This window comes from Enhydra lutris, unplaced genomic scaffold (assembly GCF_002288905.1).
Source record: "Enhydra lutris kenyoni isolate GAN:26980312 unplaced genomic scaffold, ASM228890v2 scaffoldscaffold17, whole genome shotgun sequence".
Classification (NCBI taxonomy): Eukaryota; Metazoa; Chordata; class Mammalia; order Carnivora; family Mustelidae; genus Enhydra; species Enhydra lutris.
Window position 1 is genome coordinate 5,369,566 of NW_019154101.1, and position 23,298 is coordinate 5,392,863.

At 42.9% G+C, this 23,298-nt stretch overlaps 1 protein-coding gene across 2 annotated transcripts in view; it reads left to right on the forward strand.

Annotated features, from left to right (window-relative positions):
• Positions 1 to 949: 949 nt before the first annotated feature.
• LOC111147546 (zinc finger protein 318) overlaps positions 950 to 23,298 on the forward strand; it is a 34,784-nt gene continuing 12,435 nt past the window's right edge. The window contains exons 1-6 of one of the 2 annotated variants that reach the window (XM_022503638.1): positions 950 to 1,460; positions 4,369 to 4,520; positions 10,415 to 11,054; positions 12,030 to 13,472; positions 15,498 to 15,597; positions 17,984 to 18,288. In XM_022503638.1, coding sequence (XP_022359346.1) covers positions 1,005 to 1,460; positions 4,369 to 4,520; positions 10,415 to 11,054; positions 12,030 to 13,472; positions 15,498 to 15,597; positions 17,984 to 18,288 — 3,096 coding nt within the window. In that variant the 5' untranslated portion in view covers positions 950 to 1,004. The remainder of the gene's footprint in view (positions 1,461 to 4,368; positions 4,521 to 10,414; positions 11,055 to 12,029; positions 13,473 to 15,497; positions 15,598 to 17,983; positions 18,289 to 23,298) is intronic. The other variant, XM_022503637.1, reaches the window with a different exon arrangement.

A 23,298-nucleotide genomic window follows, 5' to 3' on the forward strand; every position in this document is an offset into this window, starting at 1 on the left:
CTTTCATGTGTTGACTTTTCCTTGACTTTTGCAGGCTAAAACTGGGGACTACTACAGCCAGGCGTCCAGGGAAATTCTGGTCATAGACTGAGGTTCCGAATCGCTCACAAAAACTCTCTAGGCCTCCTGTCATGCTACAGAGCCTTTGGCAGTAAGTGACTTCCCCCACGACCAGAAGTATTCTGGTTGAGAGAGCCAACAATTTACTCTGATGTCTGCTCTGGGTTTGACTCTTCGCTCCTCAACCCATCCCCATTCTGCATTATCCTGTCCTTGATTTCAGACGCCAGAATTCAGGAGAAATGGAAAGTAAAATGATGGCTGAGGCTCCTGTGGGGGCCGGGGCGTTGGTGGTCGTTCTTGCTATACTTGCGCCATACCTAATGTTTTGGGGGTTATTCGTATCCCATGACTTATAACCACTTATTGTCCCCACGTAAATTAGCAGGTTTAGGGGACAGGGACAGGGCGAAGTCCCGCGACGTCCCCAGGCTTCGAGCATCCCCCGGAAAAGCCTGTTTAGCTCCCGCTAATCCCGTCTCTTCCGCCAGGCCCTACCGGCGCGGAGGCCCTCGAAGTCACGTGGCCACCGGGGGAGGGGAAGTGGGCGGCCTCCCCGCCGCCATCTTGCCGGCTTGGGGCGGAGCGTGCGGGGCGCAGGTCGCGCGCTCCGCTTCCCCTCCCCTCGGCCTGCCTCGCTCCGGCTTCTGCGCTCCTCCCCACTTCTGGCTTCTGTGGCCGCTCCCTGAGTGGAGGAGCGGGGAGCCCCGGAGGGCGGGGGGGTGTGTCGGACGCGTGCTCGCGCGTCCAACCGCCAGCCGCGGCCGCGCGCTTGGCCGGGCCCCAGGGGCGGCGCGGGGCCGAGGGGAGGGGGCGGCTCCGGCTGCGGGGGCGGCGCGTGGCGGCTGTGGCCGCCGAGGCTGCAGCTGCAGCGGCGCGCTGGGGCCCCGCGTCCGGGGTGCCCCTGGGTCGGAGCTGCTGCCGTGGCCGCTGCTCCCGGAGCCATGTACCGCAGCGGCGCCCGCTCCTCCGTCTCTTCGCACCGGCCTAAAGAGAGCGGCGGGGGCGGCCCGCGCACCGGCCGCAGCTCCGGCTCCTCCTCAGGCCCGGCTCGCCGCACCTCGCCGCCGCCCTCCGGCTCCTCCTCGTCGCGGAACCCCGCTCGCCGGCCCCGCTCGCCTTCAGGGCACCGCGGCCGCCGGGCCTCTCCGTCCCCGCCGCGGGGTCGCCGCGGCTCTCCGTCTCCGCCCCGCGGCCGCCGGGCCTCGCCTTCCCCGCCGCGGGGTCGTCGCGTTTCCCCCTCCCCGCCGCGGGCCCGTCGTGGCTCCCCATCGCCGCCGCGGGGCCGACGACTCTTCCCGCCGGGCTCGGCCGGTTTCCGAGGCAGCAGCCGGGGGGAGTCCCGCGCCGAGTTCGCCCGGGACGGCCGCGGAGACCATCCAGGCGACAGCGGCAGCCGGGTAATCCCACCCCTCGACCGAGACTCCCTCTATACCCTAGCCCCCTCACCCGGGCTTCCCGCCTCCAGAAACGCCCGCAGCACAGGCGCCCCGAGGCCTCCAGGCCAGAGTCCCAGGATCGAGGGCCCTCCACCCCGCCCCCCCCACGGGCTCCCTCAGCGACGCCCGAACCTGGAGGTTCCCTGTCAGCCCCGGGATCCCTTTTTGCACAATAACGGGCTTGGGACCCAAACGGGCGCCTGGTCGGGAGGCAGTGCACCGTTTATGGAATAGGCTGTTTCTCTCACTCTAGGTGAGATGCGGAAAAGTTTGCCAGGGCGAGGGGAATGCCCTCCAAACCGTGTGCCTGGTACTTGTGCAGTTTCCTCAGAGTTCAGTGGTTTGGTATCCCCTTAGACCTGAGCTGCTGCAGAGGTCTTGGAAAAGAAGCCGGAATGTCTTTGTGGCCAGTTAGGGTTGCCTAAACCCCATCAGCATAGACCCCTCGGGTGTAAACTTAGCAAACAGGAGGTGCTTCTCCGAAATGAACTGTGCGTCCACAGTCATTGTAATAACTGCCACCACTTACTGAGTTATGTGGCAGGATTATAACTAGCCCTTCACTTTACACATTCTCTTTGAACAGTCACAGCCTTGTGAGCCGATGCAGTGAAAATCACGTTATTGACTAGCTGAGGTATTCAGAGAGGTTTGAGCAACTTAATGTCACATGGCTAAGAAGTGGTGTAGCTGTGATTCAATCCATATCTACCTGGTTCCTGGCACCCGTGATTTTCACGGTTTTGTTCTCCTGCTCAAGGAACAGAACATGAGGTTAAGAAGTTTAGGGGAGCCTGTCCCGCTTAAGTTGGTAGACTGTGTGACTTTTGATCTCAGGATTGTGAGTTCAAGCCCCAGGTTGGGTGGAGAGATTACTTAAAACATGAAATCTTTCTTTCTTTCTGTGTTTCTCTCCCTCTTTCTGTTTGTCTTTCTTCCTGCCTGCCTTTTTTAGAAGTAGGCTCCATGCCTAGCGTGGGTCTTGAACTCATGACCATGAGATCAAGAGTCGCGTGCTCCATCAACTGAGCCATCCAGGTGCTCCCCCAAAATAAAATCTTAAAAAAAATTAGATGTAATATTAACCTTTCCCCATAACCACCTCTGGCCTGGGGCTGGTGTTTTGGAATTTGTTTTTATTTTCAGTTCACCAATCTTTTTTTAAAAACCCAATGACAGAGTTTCTGTTTTCTTGGGTGGGGTGGCTTTCTAAAAATATTGGAGTCAGAGTACTCTAAGTACTCTGCTCATAGGTGAATTGACTTGTCACTATGCTAAGATTTTCATAGCTGAGCAGGTATAGTCTGAGGAATCAAGCACTTCTACAGAGGAAGCAAAGAAAGTTGAATACTAGTTTCCATAACCTCTCTTTTCTCCAGTGCTCTGGGCTTTTCTGTCTCAGTAAAAGACCTCATCCGTTGCTCGCCAGAAACAGTGGTTGTCTCCCTTTTCCAAGTGCAGGCTGTCAATCACTTCATCTAATTTGTCAGCTCTCACTCCAGGATACATTCCCCAAACTGTCCTCCTACCATCTCTCTAGTCTAAGTCCTATTACTTTCCATCTGTTAGGAACCTTTATATTCTTGTTACCACCCAGTTTATTCTGCACCCATCAATCAAAATCATTTTTTAAATCGTCATTATATACATTTGAGAAGTATTTATTAAACGTCTAGCATTTATTAGGCACTGTTCTGGGCACTGGGGTTACAACATGAACAGTCAAAAAACCCCTGCCCTCTTAGAGCTTATATTCTACCAGAGGGAGTCAGATAATAAATAAGATGGAGAAGTAAATTATTTTGGCATGTTAAATAGAACTAAGTACTAAGAACAAACAAGAACAGAGAAAGGAGTTAATATTTTTTAATAGGGTAGCCAGGGAAGGCCTGGGAAGGTGACTTTAACAAAGACCTGAAGGAGATGAGAGGATGAGCAATGCAAGCATTTAGAGGAAGAATGTAGTCAGATCATATCACTCTTGTGCTGGAAATCTTTCTGTGGCTTCTTACTGCACTAAGAATAAAATCCAAATTTCCTAACTGGCTTCTGCCTGTCTTCTGTCACTTTGCTGCAGTCACACTAGCTGCCTTTCTGTTACCCAGAACACACTAAGCGTATTACAGAGCTTGTTCTTTTTGCCTGAAACATCCTTCCATCTGTTTGCAAGGCTGACATCTCATCATTCAAGTGTAAAGTTAAATAGTATCACCTCAGGAAAGCCACCTTTAACCATTCTCTCTGAAGTAGCTCCTTTTCCCTAATCTCTTTCATGTTATCATGTTTTAATAATTTTATAGCACTTTCCGCTATCAGAAGTACTTAAAAAATAAAAAAAAGTTTTTTGCTTGCTTGCTTCACTGTGATGAAGAGTGAGTGTATGTAGAGATTCTGAGAAGAGACTTAATTTACTCTTCTCGTCCCATGCCCAGTACTAGTAAATGAAAGAATGAAAGGGCACTGGTGGGGAGGGTTGGAAGTGTGGCCTTTCATCTAAGAAAATGATTTGTTGGGGCGCCTGGGTGGCTCAGTTTTTAAGCATTTGCCTTAAGCTCGGGTCATGATTTCAAGGTCCTGGGATCAAGTCCCACATAGAACTCCCTGCTCAGCAGGAAGCTTCTTATCCCTTTCCCCATTCCTCCTGCTTGTGTTCTCTCTCTTGCTGTGTCTCTATGTCAAATTTTAAAAATCTTTAAAAAAAAAAAAAAAAAAAAGATTTTTTTTTAAAATGTGCTTTATTCTGGGGATAGGATCTTACCATAGCCATTTCTCTCCGTGTTGGGCTACTTTATAACTAAGGAGGAGTACATTTTTGGGTATAGGGATGTCTTGATCCTATGGACTATTACATTATCTTTTACTTTTGTAGAGGCGCTCTCCTGGTCTGCGTTCTGACTCTTCTTTGGAACAGAGCTTAAGGATCACTGTCGGCAATGACCATTTCTGTGTTGGCATACCAGAACGGCGGCGGCTTAGTGATCGACTGGGGTCACCAGTGGATAATCTGGAGGACGTGGACAGGTAGGCTTCATTTGAGGAAGGTAGAAAAGTTGCTCTTTTTCTGCATGATGTATTTGAAAGAGTGGTGCCAACACTGAAGTTATGTCCTATATCCAGTACAAAGTACTGCATTGGAAAAGGCTTTCTGATTGGGGATAGTGTATTGATGTAGACTCTGTTGCTGAAAGAGTTATGTAGAAGACTTCAGAATGTCATCCTAGTCCATCTGGAAAGCTGAAGGGACATAAGCAGAGTTTCCCAGATTAAAAACAGTTGAGATGATAAGGATTCTAAGATACTGGAACTAGGATCCTTTCTACAAATGAAAGTTCTGAACAAAATAGGTAATCTTTTAGTGGTGTTGTTTTTCAGCTTGATCAGGTTGAAATACAGGTTCAGAAAGGGCTTAGATAAATTTATGTCTAATGTATGCCTCTAAATATGTAAACATTAATGGAAAGTTAAAGGTCTTTAAAAATGTTTAATTTCAGTTACTACTTTATAATTGTGGAATGCTGAGAAAGGACAAACATACTCCACAGAGTGTAATAGGTCCCAGGTATTAGGAACTTAACTCTATATGGGAAGTAATCACATTAGGTATGTCTCACCTCAGGAAAGTAAATAAATAAGAATGGGAGTACAGGGAAAGCACTCTTTCTGAGAGCTGAGAGCCATGTCTTTTACAGTCTCTGCCCAGTATACTGGGAGTTTTCACAATGATTAGCAGTAGCAACAAATCAATGTGATAGTCTTACAAACTGAGACTGTTCATGCAGTGGTACACCGACCATAGGCAGACAGGTGGGGGACAACTGGGCAGGAAGTCTGAAGACCAGTGCTACCCTTTGGTAATATTTTCTTCAAAGCCGTAGTGGCAATTTGGTGTGGCAAAGCAAGGCAGGACAGTTCTAGGTCATACAACATAAGCTTCTGAAGATAGGGCTTCAAGGTATGTGACTGTGTCCCTTAATTGAGGCAAAAGCCCTTCCCCTTCTGGCTTCTATTTTGGGAGATGATTGAGTAGGTGGTGCATGGTGTGACTCTCTTCCTTCCTTGTTAAGGTTTTGAGGTAACTAGCATTTCCTCTTAGGTCTAGGCTGTCACCTCCCCTTTCCATAGCTTCGTTATGCACGTGTGCTTCAGAGAGCTAATTGTCTTTTTTTAAGTTGTAAAAATTAAAATTTTCCTTTTAGGGAGTTTGGGACACTAGTTTTCTTTCCAGAATCATGTGTTTCAGAGAGACAAGTCTATTTTAGAGAAAATGAGATTAAGGTTCTCAAAGGAGCTACCAGTGGGGCACATGGCTGGGGCAGTTGGTAGAGCATACATCTCTTGATCTCATGGTTACGAGTTTGAGCCCCATGTTGGATATAAAGATAATTTAAGGAAGAAGAATAGAAGGAGGTACCAGTCCATTATTTTGATGTTTGTTCTGTGTACTTTTGCTCAATATGGTTTGTGTGGATAATTACGGTCTACTAAAATTGGGTCATAGGACCATTGGCATTCTCAGGATGTCTCCTCATAGCATGTCTAGTCTTCAGCCTGACCATTTCTAGGTCCAGGCCATTTTTGTACTTTGTATGTAGGTGTTTTACATTTTTTTCCTGGGCACACCTGGCTGGCTCAGTCAGTAGGGCATTTGACTCTTGTTCTTGAGGTTGTGAGTTCAAGCCCAATGTGGGATACAGAGATTACCCAAAAATAAAATCTTTAATTTTTTTTTTTTTTAAGATTTTATTTATTTGTCAGAGAAAGAACAAGAGAGCAAGCACAAGCAGGGAGAGCAGCAGGCAGAGGCAGAGGCAATCTCCCTACTGAGCAAGGAGCCCAATGTGGGACTCCATCCAAGGACCCTGGGATCATGACCTGAGCCAAAGGCAGACGCTTAACCGACTGAGCCACCCAGGCATCCAAAAATAAAATCTTTAAAAATAAATAAATAAACATTTTCCTGGGACCCTGGTATTCTTTCTCTTCCCTTATTGAATATATTAAACTTTATATCCAGTTTGGATTACAGCCAAATTGCCAGAGTTGTCTGTGTTCTCACCTTGGCATCCCTCTATGTATTAATGTAACTTACTCTGGAAAGGGAATGTGAACAGGTTGTATGAAAACAGTCAGCTTTTGAAGATTTGTGGACGTGAGGTCAGTTTCCCGTGTTAAAGTATTCTGCACACACATTGTGTGTTCCATTCATGGAATTCTTAACCCTTCTTGCCTTAACATAGGTTGAAGGAGCAGGATTTTTTCCCTCCAGTTTGCCATAGGGAAAAGACAGAAGCACACAGTTTTCTTCCAGCATTTTGGGGAATCAGCAGAGGAAAAGAATGGGCTGTTTGGGCTCTGGAGGATCTTTTTCCTTTTTTTATCACATATATTTTTTAATAGCTTTATTGAGCCATAATTCACATACCATAAAATACACCCATGTAAAGTTGTACAGTTCAGTGACTTTTAGTATATTCTTAGAGTTGTGAATTCACTACTGTGATCAGTTTTAGAATAGTTTTATTACCTCTACTCTTAGCTATTTATTAGTTAACCCCACCACCTGCCCTAGTTTATGACTAATCTACTTTCTGTCTCTATAGATTTGCCTATTCTGGACATTTCATATGTGACTTGCCTCTTTCACTTAGCATAATATTTTTCTTTTTTTTTTTTTTTAAGATTTTATTTATTTATTTGACAGGGAGTGAGAACACAAGTAGGCAGAAAGGCAGGCAGAGAGATTGGAGGAAGCAGGCTCCCTGCTGAGCAGAGATCCTGATGTGGGGCTCAATCCCAGAACCCTGGGATCATGACCTGAGCCGAAGGCAGAGGCTTTAACCCACTGAACCACCCAGGCGCCCCAGCATAATATTTTTCAAGACTCACTCATGTAGTAGCATATAATAGTACTTCTTTCCTTTTTACTGCCAGTAATACTTCATTGTGTGGGTTTTGTTTATCCATTTATCAGTGATGAATGGATAGATAAATTTGGGTTGTTTCCATGATTTTGCTATTGTGAATAATGCAGCTATGAACAATTGGTGTATAAACTTTTATGTGGATATATGTTATATTTCTTTTGACTGATGTAATGCAATTCATAAATAGAAAAGTACTGAGAGGGAGCTCCCCTCTACTTGCTAGATGAGATGCTGCCCAATTCATGAATAGCTTAATAATGCTAATTAAATCTTTTAAAAAAAGAAAGTAGAATAGGACAGTGAGCCCTCATGTACTCATCACCTACATCCAACAGTCAATTTTTTAAATAGATAGACCTTATTTTAGAAAAGAGTTGGATTTAACTAAAGCTTTCAGAGAGAGTGGGTCCCTGGACTATTCTGAGCTACAGGGTATGGTTACCTTTTTAGGGCTTACTTTTACTGCAGCTAGTGCTTTCTCTTATCCTTTGGGAGACCTGGGAAAGGAGGACATGAGCTTCTAATAAGCAATTTAATTTCTGCCCTGTGTTTACATGATAGCTCATTCTTTAAGCTGTTAATGTGCATTTTTTCATTGTGGGGTTTTTTTTGTTTTGTTTTGGGGTTTTTTTTGTTTTTGTTTTTGTTTGCCTCCTTTTGCTGGAGATTACAAGTCTGGACTGAGAGATTACAAGACAAGACTGGGAGGAGTCATCTCATTATTTCTGACTTCTTGATATATAGGGCTGGATTAGATCTTGAGCTGGTAAGTCATTTGGTAATATGTAATAGTTTTAGTGTGGAGCTGAACATGGAAGTATGGATGAATTTGCCATTACCTGTGGAGCCTGTATCTTTCCCCCCTAAACTAATACAGTCAGAGTTTTCTATGGTAGATGGTAGCAATGGAGCAACTCATGGACATTCTTCCCTGGAAATAGGTATGTTCATGGCCAACAAACCTATAGAGCAAAATGTTTTACTCTGGTTTGATTTCAGAGTTCGTCCTTTGTTCAATCCCATTTTTTCCCCCTATTTTATGCTATACTGAAAGCTCAAAATTGTCCTGATTCTTGGGGAGCAGGTGAGTTATAGGAACTTGGATTCCCATGGGTGGCATTTTTTTTTAGTGGACGTGATAAAGTTTATCTTCAGTAGTCTTTCATAAGGTTATTTATAGCTATTACCCAGGTCTAAAACAAAGGAAGGACTGGTGAATAAGAAAAGGCCATTCTTTGATGTTCTGCTAACTCAGTCCCAGAGAAAGCAACTAAAAAATCAAACAAAATGAAAGAAAAGCTAATTCTTAGAAACTTTCAAAAAATAAGGCTAGGTACTGGAAACTGTAGAAAACACCAGTGTGAATGGAATGTGAGTGACCTGTAAATTTTTCATTCAGATTATTTAAAAGTTGTATGCTCAAAGTGCTGGAGGATCTTTATTTCCACCTGTGATTAAATCAGAGATTGTTTGGGGGGGCAGTAGAAGCTCTGTGACTACAGTACCCAAAAAGGTTAGGACTATTATGTGTAGTACAAAGCTCTGAACGGACAGGTGTTCCAGCCTATATTTTTATCTTCATGCCACAAAGGTCCAAGACTGTATTATTTTTATGAAATAAAAACATATAGTGAGCCAAATGATCACATACTTTTTCCAGACCCAGGACTAGCAGAGTGCCTGTGGATATCCAAGCAAAGTAGAAAAGAGGGAATTAAACAGGCTGTGAAGGAATTTTATGGCTTTTAATATGCGAACTAGCAAAACAAAGCATTGGAGAACCTTCTGAAACTTGTGAGAAAACAAAGCCAGTTAGGTAGCTCAGTAGTTAAAAAAAATTTTCCCTACAGTGAAACACTTCTTTTCTAAATGATATATAGAATTTTATCTCATAAACAGATAAAATTAGAGCTAGTACAGTTTCAGTGAGGTGGAAGACCCAGAGCCATGCAGGCTTTGCTTTTTTTCTTTCTTTCTTTTTTTTTTAAGATTTTATTCATTTATTAGAGTGAGCACAAGCAAGGGGCGGGGAAGAGGGCAAGGGTGAGAAGCAGACCCCCGTCTGAGCATGGAGCCCAATGTAGGGCTCCATCCCAGAACCCTGAGCTGAAGTCACACACTTAACTGACTGAGCCACCCAGGTGCTACCCGGGTGTGCTTTCTTTTTTTTTTTTTTTTTTTAAGATTTTTTTTTTTTTTTTTGACAGAGAGAGATCACAAGTAGACAGAGAGGCAGGCAGAGAGAGAGAGAGAGAGAAGCAGGCTCCTTGCTGAGCAGAGAGCCCGATGCGGGACTCGATCCCAGGACCCTGAGATCATGACCTGAGCCGAAGGCAGCGGCTTAACCCACTGAGCCACCCAGGCACCCCCGGGTGTGCTTTCTTAACATGTCTTTCTTTTAGGCAGCTCCTGAGCAGTCTTCAGAATCTCTGTAAAACATAGCTTGAAAATCATTGATCTGGCCTGGTGTTCCTCAGATTTTAAAGTGCATACCTATTACCTGAAGATCCTCTTAAAATGCAGATTCTGGTTCAGTAGGCTTGGATGGAGCCTGAGAGTCCACTTTTCTAAAAAGTTCCTGGGTAATACAGATGCTGCTGATTCACACCACACTTTTGGTAATAAAGAGCTAGAATTTAAGCTAGTGTGGAGTTGTGTAATCCCAGGGTTTTTGTAGTCTGGTAGTGGTATTTTCAGATCTCCCAAACCCTAGTGTGATAGTCTGCATCTCCGAAGTCTACTCAAAGAGATTAGCCTATGAGCTCTGTCCAGACAGACTAGTACTATCTCCCCTTGGTTAGAGGCTAAAGCTGCTTGTGTCCTGGAGAAAGGGAGAAGAAATGTTCCATGGGTTTGTTCTTGGACTTCATGATTATTGTGTTTTGTCTTGAGTATTCTGTAGCCCCTTGCTTGAATGTCAGGCTCTTAGTCTTGCCTGGTCTCGCTGTTTCCAAGTCCATTGTATTCAGTGACGCTTGTCTCTTTCCTCAGGGATGACCTGACTGATGATTCTGTCTTCACTCGAAGTTCCCAATGCTCTCGAGGTCTGGAACGATATATTTCCCGGGAGGAGGGACCTCTTAGTCCATTCTTAGGACAACTTGATGAGGACTACCGGACAAGAGAAACTTTCCTGCATCGTTCTGATTATAGTCCCCATATCAGTTGTCATGATGAGCTGTTGCGGGGAACAGAAAGGAATAGAGATAAACTCAAAGGCTCCTACTCCGTAAGACCCGAGGAAAGGAGTCGGGAGGCCAAACGGCCCCGTTATGATGACACAGAGAAGATACACAGCATGGGAGGTGATCACTCAGGTTTTACATCAGGGACCCGCAACTATCGACAGCGTAGACGAAGCCCAAGCCCTAGGTTTCTAGATCCTGAGTTTCGAGAGCTGGACCTTGCCAGGCGAAAACGAGAGGAAGAGGAGGAACGAAGTAGGAGCTTGAGTCAGGAGCTGGTTGGAGTTGATGGTGGTGACAATAGCTGTCCTATTCCCGGACTATCAGGTGTCCTAACAGCATCGGAGCCAGGATATTCTTTACATCGGCCTGAGGAAGTATCTGTGATGCCCAAGAAGTCAATTCTGAAGAAACGGATTGAGGTGGACATGGAGCCTTCCATTCAGGTCTCTGCTGCATTTCTAGGGTCTCTTGCTAGTCCCTCTAATATCTTAAAACTTGGTTACTTTCTCAGGGGTGTATGTTTCTAGTGATATCTTTGTAATATATCCTGGAACAACCTTGTTAGGCTTATGAGCTCTATCTTCCAGGATTCTCCAAAGGAAACTGTAGGCCTAACAGTGCATCAGTAGAGGGCTTCTATTGTCATATATTAGGCTTTCTAAATAAACATTTTTGGGTATTTATTGTAAGTTTTTTCTCTAAATTGGATAGCCCTGTAGGAATCTTGGAATGTGGATATCTTCGAAATTAAGTTTAAAGGGCACAGATAGGAGATGATCTGAATTTTCCTCATTTCTCTTTAGAGAGAAGACAAGATTTATGAGTGGTAGGACACTAGACCAGAAATCAGGAGATTCTGATTCTGGTCCCACTGCTGCCACTTGCTGTGCGATTTTTAGGCAAGTCACCTCACCATTCTGGGCCTTGTTATTTTTTTTCATCTGTGAAATGATGATCAGGCATGAGCACTAGTTTTTAGCTATTCTTTTAGGAGTCAGAGGTTTCTGAAGAAGTACCTAAGGGGGCATAAGGAAGCAAGGGAAGGCTGATCAGTTAGGATTTCACAGTTTCCTGATCCCACTTGAACCAAAGCAGCTCCATTTTTATATGCATTTATTTCCTCTTTGAGGAAATATGAATATGAATTCATATTCTTTGATAAGGATTACAACAAATGGGCAAAAGTGAGAATTCATGCTAGTCTGCCTTACTTCTTATTTCCCCTTGCTTCAGCAGAAGCATCTGGAGAGATGGAGACCCGAATCTTGAACCTGCCTAAGCATACTGCACCTCTCTTTCATTCATACTTATCATTCCCCTATTAATTCAAGAAGAACAAAGTATTTAAGTATCTATTTCAGTTATTAGTTTTCTGAGATTCTGCATCGAGGCTAAATCACTTATGCTTGTCTTTGCAGCTTGAGAGTTTTTCCAGCAGTACCAGCTCCAGCCAGGATCACCCTGTCTACTCTGGTCACCCATCTCTTCCACTAAGTGGTGCTATTGCTGCTTTTGCCTCCGAGATTGAAAACAAGGGGGCTATGGTAGAGACTACCCTAAAGGAACCTCAGGGCAACCTCTACCAATGGGGTCCTCTCCCTGGGATACCCAAAGACAACAGTCCTCTCAGAGAAAAGTTTGGAAGTTTTCTGTGCCACAAGGAGAAATTGAATATGAAGGCTGAGGGGCCTGAGCGACACACAGACTTCTTGCTGCCCCATGAGAGGGCTAGCCAGGATGGCAGTGGTTTTTCCCGCATTTTGAGCATGTTGGCAGACTCTACCAGTACACAGGAAAAAAGGCGCCGTAGTTTCCCTGATATTGAGGATGAGGAGAAATTTCTCTATGGGGATGAAGAAGAGGATTTAAAGGCCGAATCTCCACCAAAGCCCCTTGGGGGCTCTGAGAGTGAAGTCTTGAGACAGAAGGCAAGCTCCCTGCCCTCTTCAGCTCCAGCTGTAAAACTAGAATCAATAGAAGAGACCAATCCAGAATACGCCAAGATTCATGACTTGCTTAAGACCATAGGGCTGGATATTGGGGTAGCAGAGATTAGTAAACTGGCTGCCCGCACCCAGGAACGACTTCATGGCAAGAAACCATCACGTTCTTCAGCCGACCGCCGTTCATCAGTTGACCAGCACTTTTCAGCAGACCACTGTCCCTCAGTTGACCACCATTTCTCAGCTGATCGGCACTCCTCAGATCCTCACAGACTGGAGAGCAGGGAGGCACACCATAGCAATACCCACTCCCCAGAGGTGTCCCATCCACATCCAGTCTCCCCTGTAGATCCTTACCTGCTCACAAAAAACAGCCCCCCGTTTCTAAAGTCTGACCATTCAGTGGGTCATATTGCAGGGCCAGAGGTAGTTGGCAGTGGTTTTCAGTCATCTGTGGCCGTCAGATGCATGTTACCATCAGCCCCGTCTGCCCCAATTAGACTTCCACATCCTGCTTCATTATCTCAGTTTCATATGCCAAGGGCATCTCAGTTTGCTGCAGCTCGGATACCTCCAAACTACCAGGGACCTGCCATTCCCCCTGCTTCCTTCGATGCCTATAGGCATTACATGGCATATGCAGCCTCTAGGTGGCCCATGTACCCTGCTTCTCAGCCATCCAACCATTCTCTACCTGAACCACACAGGGTAATACCTGTTACCAAACAAGCTACTCGTAGCCGTCCCAATCTCCGTGTGATCCCCACTGTGACTCCTGATGAGCCCAAACAGGAGGAGTCAGTGCTAAGCTCAATTCCTACTGCTCAAGTGCCTGTCCAGGTGTCCATCCCATCACTCATAAGATACAATCCGGAGAAGATCTCTGATGAGAAGAACCGCGCTTCCCAGAAACAGAAGGTGAATATTAGTTTTGGCAACCTGTGCCTGGGCCTTCCTATTTTAATGTAAATTGGTATTTTGTCTTTTAGAGGGAGTAAGGTCCTTGAAGTTTTTGGAGGCTGCTGTCCTCACTCTAAGTAATGCATATACCCCCCCTCCCATTTTTCTCATTAGGACTAAACTGAATTCTGGCCCTAGCTCCCACTGTGATTTCTTGACTTCCTTTTTTTTCTTTTTTAAGTGTCTCTATCAAAATTACTGGCCTTAGAACCCTATGGGTAGCACTTGAGAGCCTTGAAGTTTTCAATATGACCTCATCAGGGAGCGAGAAACCAAAATTGGATTGGGTGAAGCAGAATCAGTAGACCTGTTTTCACCTTAGTGAGTTTTGAATCTTTTTCCTATAGTGATTATGCAGGTTAAAAGCTAATACCTGGTTGTTGCTTGGTAGTTAAACCCAAGAAATAAGTTTTGCTTGTTCTGATTTGTTTTAGAGTCCGGGAATAACACCACTTTTTTTATGACACTTTAAAAAAAATAGTCTTTATACTACAAAGTTCATTGTGTTCTCAGGTATAGGAAGGGAGCAGTGGCTGGGGTAATGATGTAACAATTCTAGGTGTTTGAAAACAGTAGGTAAAAATTACGTAGGGTTGAGGAATACAGAATAGCAGAAATTCAAATGGAAAGATTAATGCATTCCCTTAGTAACTAATAACTCACTTTGTTTAGGAACATAAAAATGTAATATGTATAAATTTGTTTTGCTAGTAAAGTAATGAAAACCTGAGGAGGAAAAAAAAAGGGAAAAAAATGAAGGGCCAGTCATTTTTTTTTCTGGCTTAAAGGAAATGTAACTAATTCTTGGGAAGACAGAAATTAATTCTTGATACTCTAAACTCCAGAAAGAGGAGGATAGGTTCAATACAGACAAAACCTGAGATTGCACAGACACTGTTTGTAGACTGAATGCTTTCCCTTTACTACTCCTTCAAGAACCTAGCACTAAGTCAGGGCTGATAATACATGGGTTTTCCACACTAATCCATTATAGACAAGCTGTATTTGTTTTTTCCATCAAATAGTAGTAATACAGTTGAAACATTGTGGGCTTTTGGCTATATGTACCTGGATTTGATTTGACTTGATTTGATTTATATACCTGGATTTTACATTTTTCTCTAAAAATTATTTATTTGAGAGAAAGAAAGAAAGACAGACCACAAGCAGGGAGGAGGGGCAGAGGGAGAAGCAAGCTCCCCGCTGAGCAGGAAGCCCGATGTGGGACTCAATTCCAGGACCCTAGGATCATGACCTTAGCCAAAGGTAGACACTTGGGCAACTGAGCCACTCAGGTGCCCTGAATTTTACTGTATGCCCTGTTTTCTTACTGTATGACCTTGGGTATGTTACTTAATCTTTCACAACCTCAGTTTTCTTACTGTAAAACAGATAATGTCATGAGGATTAAAGAAGATATATGTAATGCACCTAACACAGTGTATCCCCTATAACACTTATTAGCTCCCTTCTTGATGGTTCCCTTTGAGCTCAGAACCCCTGTCAAATAGTTGCTGTCAGTAGCTTTAGGTTACTAGTAGTGACACTTTAGGTGTCAATAGTATAGCATTTCCTGGAGCGCCTGGATGGCTCAGCCGGTTGAGTATCTGACTCTTGGTTTTGGGCCAGGTCATGATCTCAGGTGGTGGGATTGAGCCCCTTGTTGTGATCCATGCTGTGGAGCCCGCTTGAGATTTTCTGTCTCCACCTCTCCATCTGACCCCCCCCACCCACCCCAGGAAAAAAAATATATATAGTGCTTTGTGCATAAAAATAACCCTTTCTGGGCAATGTCGCTCTGAAAAGGATAATTTTATTCTGTAATTTGGGTCAGAATGAAATATCACCTTTGATATAAAGTCAGAACTTTTGTGTGCAGACATTTGGATCCTTGGATTCTGATACCATCTAGCATAAAGGCTGATGGAAGAGAGCAGTAGAAAAGGGAGGATGTTGGAGGCTGAAGGATGTTGTACTTTGCAGGTTATTGAAGAGAGGGAAAAGCTGAAGAGTGACCGGGAAGCTCGCCAGAAGAAGATGTACTACCTCAGGACTGAATTGGAGCGGCTTCATAAACAACAAGGTATCAGACACTCTTATGTGTGACTGCCTTTTTGGAGTACTTGAGTAGGAAACCCAGTTGAGCTGTGAGGACTCTCAGGTTCAGTGACCTGAAGCCTTAATTTTTAAAAAATTTTGACTTAATTGGACTTACAGAGAAGTTGCAATAAAATGTTAAAATAATAGTGTAAAGAATTCTCAGGTAGTCTCTATGATTATCAGCATATTTACCATAGTTACCATACCAATATGCCATATTTTACCATACCAAAAGCTCCATCCCTTTTTCCCTTTCAATCTTTGTGTGGTGGGGGGTGTGTGTGTGATTTTTCCTGAATTCCTTAAGAATAAGTTTTACATACGATACTCCTTTACTCCTAAATACTTCATTGTGAAGATGAAGTGAACATACCCCTAACAACAAAGAATTCGCTTGCATAACCATAGTACACTTTCCTAAATTAGGAAATTAACCATAATGTTGTACTAGTCTATTGATCTTACTTCTATTTCACTGGTTCTCCTAATAATGCCCTAAAGCAAAAGAAAATGCAAGATTATGCACAGCATTCAGTTGTCATGTTCTTTTACTCTCCTTTTTCCGTAACAGTTCCTAAATCTTTGTTTCATGACATTGACATTTTAGAAGAAAAGTCACGTATTTGTAGAATGTCCTTTAATTTTGGTTTGCGTGGTGTTTCCTTACAATTAAATTTAGGTTATGCATTTTTGACAGGAACATCACAGAAGTGATGCTGTGTTCATTTCAGGTGTTGATTTCAGTCCCATTACTGGTGAGGTCAACTTTGATCATTTGGTTAAGGTGGTGTCTTCAAAGGTGTCTTCACTGGAAAGTTATTATTTTATTCTCTATAATTAGTAAGTAACTTATGGGAGAGATATTTATAGGAATAAATATTCAGTTACTCCTCAAATTTCCTCTTAATAATTTTAGCATTCTTTGGTGATTCTTGCCTGAATCAGTTATTGTGATGGTTGTTAAATAGTGATTTTCTAATTTCATCATTCCTTCCACTTTCATGAGTTGGTTTTCTACCATGATAAAGAGCTTCCTGCCCATCCCTCTTCTCCCATTCATTGATCCATTTATGTTGGTGTGAATGCATGGACTCTTCATTCAACAAGTTATAATAATTTACTGTCATTCATTTTCTTGCCCAAATTGCCCCAGCTTTGGCCAATGGGAGCCCCTTTGAGTTGACTTCTGTGTCCTTTGATATGTCCCCATCATTTCTGAGTACTTCCTTTGGCACAAAAAGATGTTCCATGATGCCTCTTTGACTCCATCTCTTCATCTGTTCTTTTAGAAATTCACATACACACTGAGGAAAGAACATAACAAGGCTTCTAAATATTACAGCTTGATAGCATTGCAGAACACAGGGAAAAGATACAGTTTCTTCTATGTGGGTTTAGACTGTTTTGGGATGAGAAATTTAGTTAGTGATCTGGTGAGGATTATTTCATGAAGACCTGCAGTTTGGAATAGGAGATAACATGAGGTAAACCTGAGGCAAAACCCAACACTCAATGCAAGTACTGGTGAAGGATCCTAATCACATAAAGTCAAAGATGTGACTGAATGGTTTTTGGCCTCTGAATAATACTTTGGTTTTCTGAAGAAGACTGCCACTGGATTCATAGTTTGGGTTTTTGGGGTTTTTTTAAGAGTGATTTATTTATTTTAGAGGAAGTGAGAACATGCCAGGGAGGGGCAAGGGAAGTGGGAGAGAGGTATTGAAGCAGACCGCAGACTGAGCAGGAAGCCCAATGCAGGGCTTGATCCCAGGACCCTGAGATCATGAACCAACCGAAACCAAGAGCCAGACACTTAACCAACTAACTCACCCAGGTATCCCTGGATTCATAGTTAACAACCTAAGGACAAATGCATACAAACTTTTATATACCATTTTGGGGATTCATGGAGTTCTTGAAGCCTGCCTGTAGATCCTTAGCTAATAACTCCTACATAAGAGATAATGTAGTCTCATCCTTTACCTCCATAGAATCTTGACCTAGGGGTGCCTGACTAGCTCACTTGGTTAAATGTCTGCCTTTGGCTTAAGTCATGATCCTGGGGTCCTGGGGGGGAGCCCCGAGTCAGGCTCCCTCCTCAGAGGAGAGTCTGCTTCTCTCTCAATCCCTCTGCCCCCTGCTCATGTTCACTCTCTCTCATAAATAAAATTTAAAAAGAAAAAAAGGGAGGAAAGAAACTTCACCTAAACTAGCCCATGTGGAAGGAGAGTCTCTCTTGCTTTTAGGAAGGAATGTTTTAATGGCAAAGAGTTTGTCACCATAAACTCTTGGGAGATTACTACTTACAACAGAAAAATGACTTGTCTTAATTTCCTTGTGTTTGTTTCTTCTGACATTTGACTACTCAGGGGAAATGCTACGCAAGAAACGAAGGGAGAAGGATGGCCATAAAGACCCGCTCCTGGTGGAGGTGAGTCGGCTTCAAGATAACATTATGAAGGACATTGCAGAACTTCGACAAGAGGCAGAAGAGGCCGAAAAGAAGCAGTCTGAACTGGACAAAGTGGCTCAGATCTTGGGAATTAACATTTTGGATAAATCCCAAAAGTCTTCAAATGACTGTAAAGAGACTACAGAGAAGCCTGGAAAAGCGGAAAAATCTAGGAGCCCAGAAAAAGTGTCCTCATCCTCAAATTCCTCTTCCACCAGCAAGGTAACAACTCAGCTTTTCCGTTTCTATTACATCTTTTATTTCCATGGACTCCTAAAGAAGTCTTCTAACTAAGCATTTCCTTAGTTTCCTTTTCCAGCCTGTTCTTAACTCATCTTAGAGTTATGAGTTATGAGTTAAAAGCATAACATGCTTTTGTAAAGCACAGATCAGATCATAGGACTCTACTTCAGAATTTTAGTAGTTCCCATTGTCCCCAGAGTAGAATCACAAATCCTTAGCATTCAAGGCCTCCCATGTTTTTGTTCTAGCCTTTACTCACACCACCACACCACACACCCACACACCCACACACCTACACCAGCATGGTTTTCTAATCTTCTTGTAGCTTCTATATAACATTTTGTGCATTCACAGTTAGCAACAGGGACACCGCCATGCTTCATGGCCAGTGAATATGTGTAAGTTCTCAAATCAGTATTTGATACAGGAAACCACTGTTTCCTAAAAATGCTTTCTTCTCTTGGCTTCTCTCACGTTTCTTTCCCTCCTAGTATGCTGGCTGCTGCTACTTAGTCTCCTTTACTGCCTATTGTCTTATACCTAATCTTTAAATATTTTAGTTCTGTAGGACTTAGTTTTATCCCAGTTCTCCAGAATTATGCTCTCTCCCTAGGTCATTTCATCCAGGTCTATACTAAATACCATACTGACTACTTCCGGTTTTATATTCTAGCTCAAATGAGTCTGGCGAGGTCCAAATTTGAGTGTCCAACATTTTATTCACCATTTCCATTTCATTGTTTCATAGACACTTTAAAATCAACATAGCCTGGGGCATCTGGGTGGCTCAGTGGGTTGAGCGTCTGTCTTTGGCTCAGGTTATGATCTCAGCGTCCTGGGATCGAGCCCTGCATTGGGCTTCCTGCTTAGAGGGGAGCCTGCTTCTCCCTCTCCTACTCCCCATTTTGTGTTCCCTCTCTACCTGTCTCTCCCTCTCTCAAATAAATACAATCTTTTTAAAAAAAATAAAATCAACATATCCTAATCTAAACTAATGATGTGCGCATCCTCCCTCTTTCCTGCCTTCAATGTTCTCCATCTCAGTGGCCCCACTGTCCCAACAGTTTTCATGCCAAAAACCTGAAAAGCTTTATCAGTGCTTCCCTCTCCCTAACTGCTCCATACTGAATCAATGACGGGTTCTTTCAGTTCTCCCTCTGACGAAAATCTTGGTTTCATCCGTCTCACCATCTTTATTGCCCTCCAAGTTCAAGCCACCTACAATTCCTGCTTGTATGACTACACTCTTAATCCTTTCTCCACATATAGCCAGTGATTGCAGTACTCCCTTGCCTGCCTCTTCAGCCTCATTTCATGCTTCTTTTCCCCCTTGCTCATTATAATTTCATTATTGGCCTTTTCTTCATCCTTCCTTTTTTTTTTTTTTTTTTTTTTTTTTTTAAGTAATCTCTAGGGGCACCTGGGTGGCTTAGTCGTTAAGTGTCTGCCTTCAGCTCAGGTCATGATCCCAAGGTGCTGGGGTCAAGCCCCGCATCAGGAGCTCTGCTCAGCAGGGAGCCTGCTTCCCCCCCCACCCCGCCCTGCCCGCCTGCCTCTCTGCCTACTTGTGATCTCTCTCTGTCAAATAAATAAATAAAATCTTTAAAAAAAAAAAAAAGTTGCATTCTCTACCATCATAGCTGGCCAGGCACCCCTCATTACTGGCCTTTTTTTTTTTTTTTTGAAGTTTTTATTTATTTGTTAGGGTGTGCAAGCACAAGCAGGGGGAGTGGCAGGCAGAGGGAGAAGCAGGAGCAGGGAGCCCAGCTGGGGGACAGGACATGATACCAGGACCCTGAGATCATGACCAAAGCTGAAGGGAGACGCTCAACCAACTAAGCCACCCAGGCATCCCGATTACTGGCTTTTTCATTCCTCAAATACATCACCCCCTCTAATGTCTATAGATCTTCTTTCTTTCTGGTTACTATGCAGATCTGTCTTCTCTCCTAACTTATGTTCATCCTTCAGAGGGTAGCTTAGATTATTACCCTGCCTCTCTTCCTTGATTTCCCAGTCTATTATATTTGCCTGATAGACACTCTCGTAATAATGTGTCATTTTTTTTTCTTAGCATTTCTGACAGTTGTAATTATATAATTACATGGGTTCCCTCAGTTGGATTTTAAGGTTCAAATGGTAAAGGAAAATATCCATCTCATTCTCCAATATTGTCCTCAAATCATAGCTCAGTGCCTGGCACATAGTAAATGAGTAGTGTTTAGGAAATATTGCACTACCTCTTATACTCCTGTCACCTCAGAATGCTTGCACTTTTCCAAATGTGCAATTTGCTATTATGTCTCTCTGATTTTTCATTAATAATCCTCTTATCATTATCTTTCTTCCAGCCCTGCTCACCCCTAAGGCCCAATTTGAATACCATCCTACTCCATGAAAAATTCCTGAATTCTACCCCAATTAATCGGCCCTTCTTTAATATATTAAAGAATATATTCATATATAGTCAGCCCTCCCATAATATATTATGGTTTCTTTATAAGATTTATTTCATTCTGTCTTATTTAAAACTTGATTATGGGGGTGGCCTGGGTGGCTCAGTCAGTTAAGTGTCTGCCTTCAGCTCAGACAGGTCATGATCCCAGGGTCCTTGGATCGAGCCCCTACATTGGGCTTCATGCTCAGAGGGATGTCTGCTTCTCCCTCTCCCTCTGCTGCTACCCCTGCTTGTGTGTGCTTTCTCTCTCTCTTTGTGCTCTCTGTCAAATAAAATCTTAAAAAAAAACTTGATTATGTCTGTTCTCATGCCCATCTCTTCCACTAAGTAAGAACTCCCTGATAATAAAAGGATAGAACTCATTTATCTTTGTGTTTCCAGTGGCATCCACTTTGTCTATTACATAGTAGATGCTCACTTAATGTTGGGGAGATAGAGAAGAGGATATTCTGTATTCCCTATCAACAAAGCTCTAATTTTTCCATTTTTCCTGAGAGAGTTCTCTTTTTCAATCTGGTAGGACTGTACTCTTTTTTATACCAGGGCACTCAGTTCAGGGCCTTTGACGGAAAGGAGCTTGAAAGTTCTGGCCCTTTATAGTTGACTTATACATTGTTTGGGGTCCATTTGTGCACCAGCCCCATAATGACCAATCACCTTGATTTGAATGAGGCTTCACATTCTCTGAGGCCAACATGGATATGTTACAATTCAGTATTCATTTCAATAGTAAGGAATGTTGTGTCTACAGCCTCTTTCCTACCTGGTTGGTATATCTTCTTTCTTTGCCTCTCTTTAAAATGCATCAGTGGGGGGCGCCTGGATGGCTCAGTGGGTTGAAGCCTCTGCCTTTGGCTCGGGTCATGATCCCGGGGTCTGGGGATCGAGCCCCACATCGGGCTCTCTGCTCAGCGGGGAGCCTTCTTCCTCCTCTCTCTCTGCTTGCCTTTCTGCCTACCTTTGATCTCTGTCTGTCAAATAAATAAATAAAATCTTTAAAAAAAAAATGCATCAGTGGTTTAAGGTTTTCTTTCTTTTTCTATTCATTTCATAAAAATAAACACACATATACAAAATTCCATAATTCATCTATCTGTAGACTACTGTCATTAATATCTTGGTATATATTATTCCAACTACTCATCTTTTGTTTATTAAACAGAAGATTGTATATTAAGCAAATATTTATTGATCTCTAAAAAAGTGACAGGCACTATTTTAGATGGTGGGGAAGTATAGTAGGGAACTAAACAGGTTCTAACTCTTGTGAAATGTGGGAGAAAAATAATAAACAAGTACAGGTTAGGTAATGACAAGTGTCTAAAAAAAGAAAATGGGGTAAGGGATATAGAGTAGTTACAGAAAGTTATTTGGATAAGGTGACACTTGATATTCTATCCCTATTTACGTATCTTTATTGATTATTCAAATGTATTTAGTTATTTGCTTTTTTCAGTATATCATGAACATTTTACCATGTTAATAGATTTCTGTAACATCATTTTTAATGACCTTGTTTTTTGTCACACAAATACCAACATTTATTTAACCAGTCAGATCATCTCCTCTTTGACATAATAATTTACTTCAGATAAATGTCAAGGAGTGGAATTGCTAGGTCAGGGCATAAAGAATTTTGAGGTGTGTAGTATGTATTCCTAGATTATCTTGCAGAAATGTGGTGCCAGTTAATACTTGCCCACAGTGTATACATGTGCCCATCCCTTTTCTGCTGGGTGTGATTTCTTTAGTGACTTTTAAACAAGACCCTAGTAAGGAAGGAGTATCTTTGAAGTTAAATTATTTCTCTTTCTCCAGCCTGTCTTCTCTTCCCACCAGCCCATGTGCCCAGTTCTCTGATCTTTTCTCTTCATTCATACTTACCTTCCTCTGTTCCAAATTATTTGTTTTCTGTGCCTCCCTCCTCAACAGTACCAAAATTCTCACTTCCTAAATACCTTGCTCCCAGCTTGCTGACACATGAATTCATATTAAAGTATTTTTGTTAATAACTTAATATGAGGAGTTGATATGGGTTTTTTAGAGTTGATATATTTTAAAAGAGGATTCTTGTTAACTCAAAGGTGTTAAATTCTAATGATGGTTGGTATTTTAGGCAGCTCCAAATATTTTACCCAGATTCTTTGAAGTCATCCCACATAGACACCTGTCTGATTTATCTATGCACAACACCAGCCTTTCTCTCCAGTTTTGTATACCAGGATGTGTCTATGAGAAGTGGGTTCATTATTACGTGTTTTCTGTATTTGCTTAACCTGTCAGTTACCTCTTCCATATTGTCTTGTCTTTTCTTCTTGGGTGTCGTTATGATTTCTAAATTTAACTAATGTATTTAATTGCATAGGGAACACATTCAACATCTACCAAAGGGTGTATAGTAAAAAGACTCCTGTCCATCCTTGTTCTCAGCTTCCCCCTCCAGAGGCTGCCATTATACTCATAATCTTGAATATTTTTCTATTTTAAGATATATAAGTAAATATATTGCCATTATGATGTATTCTCCATGA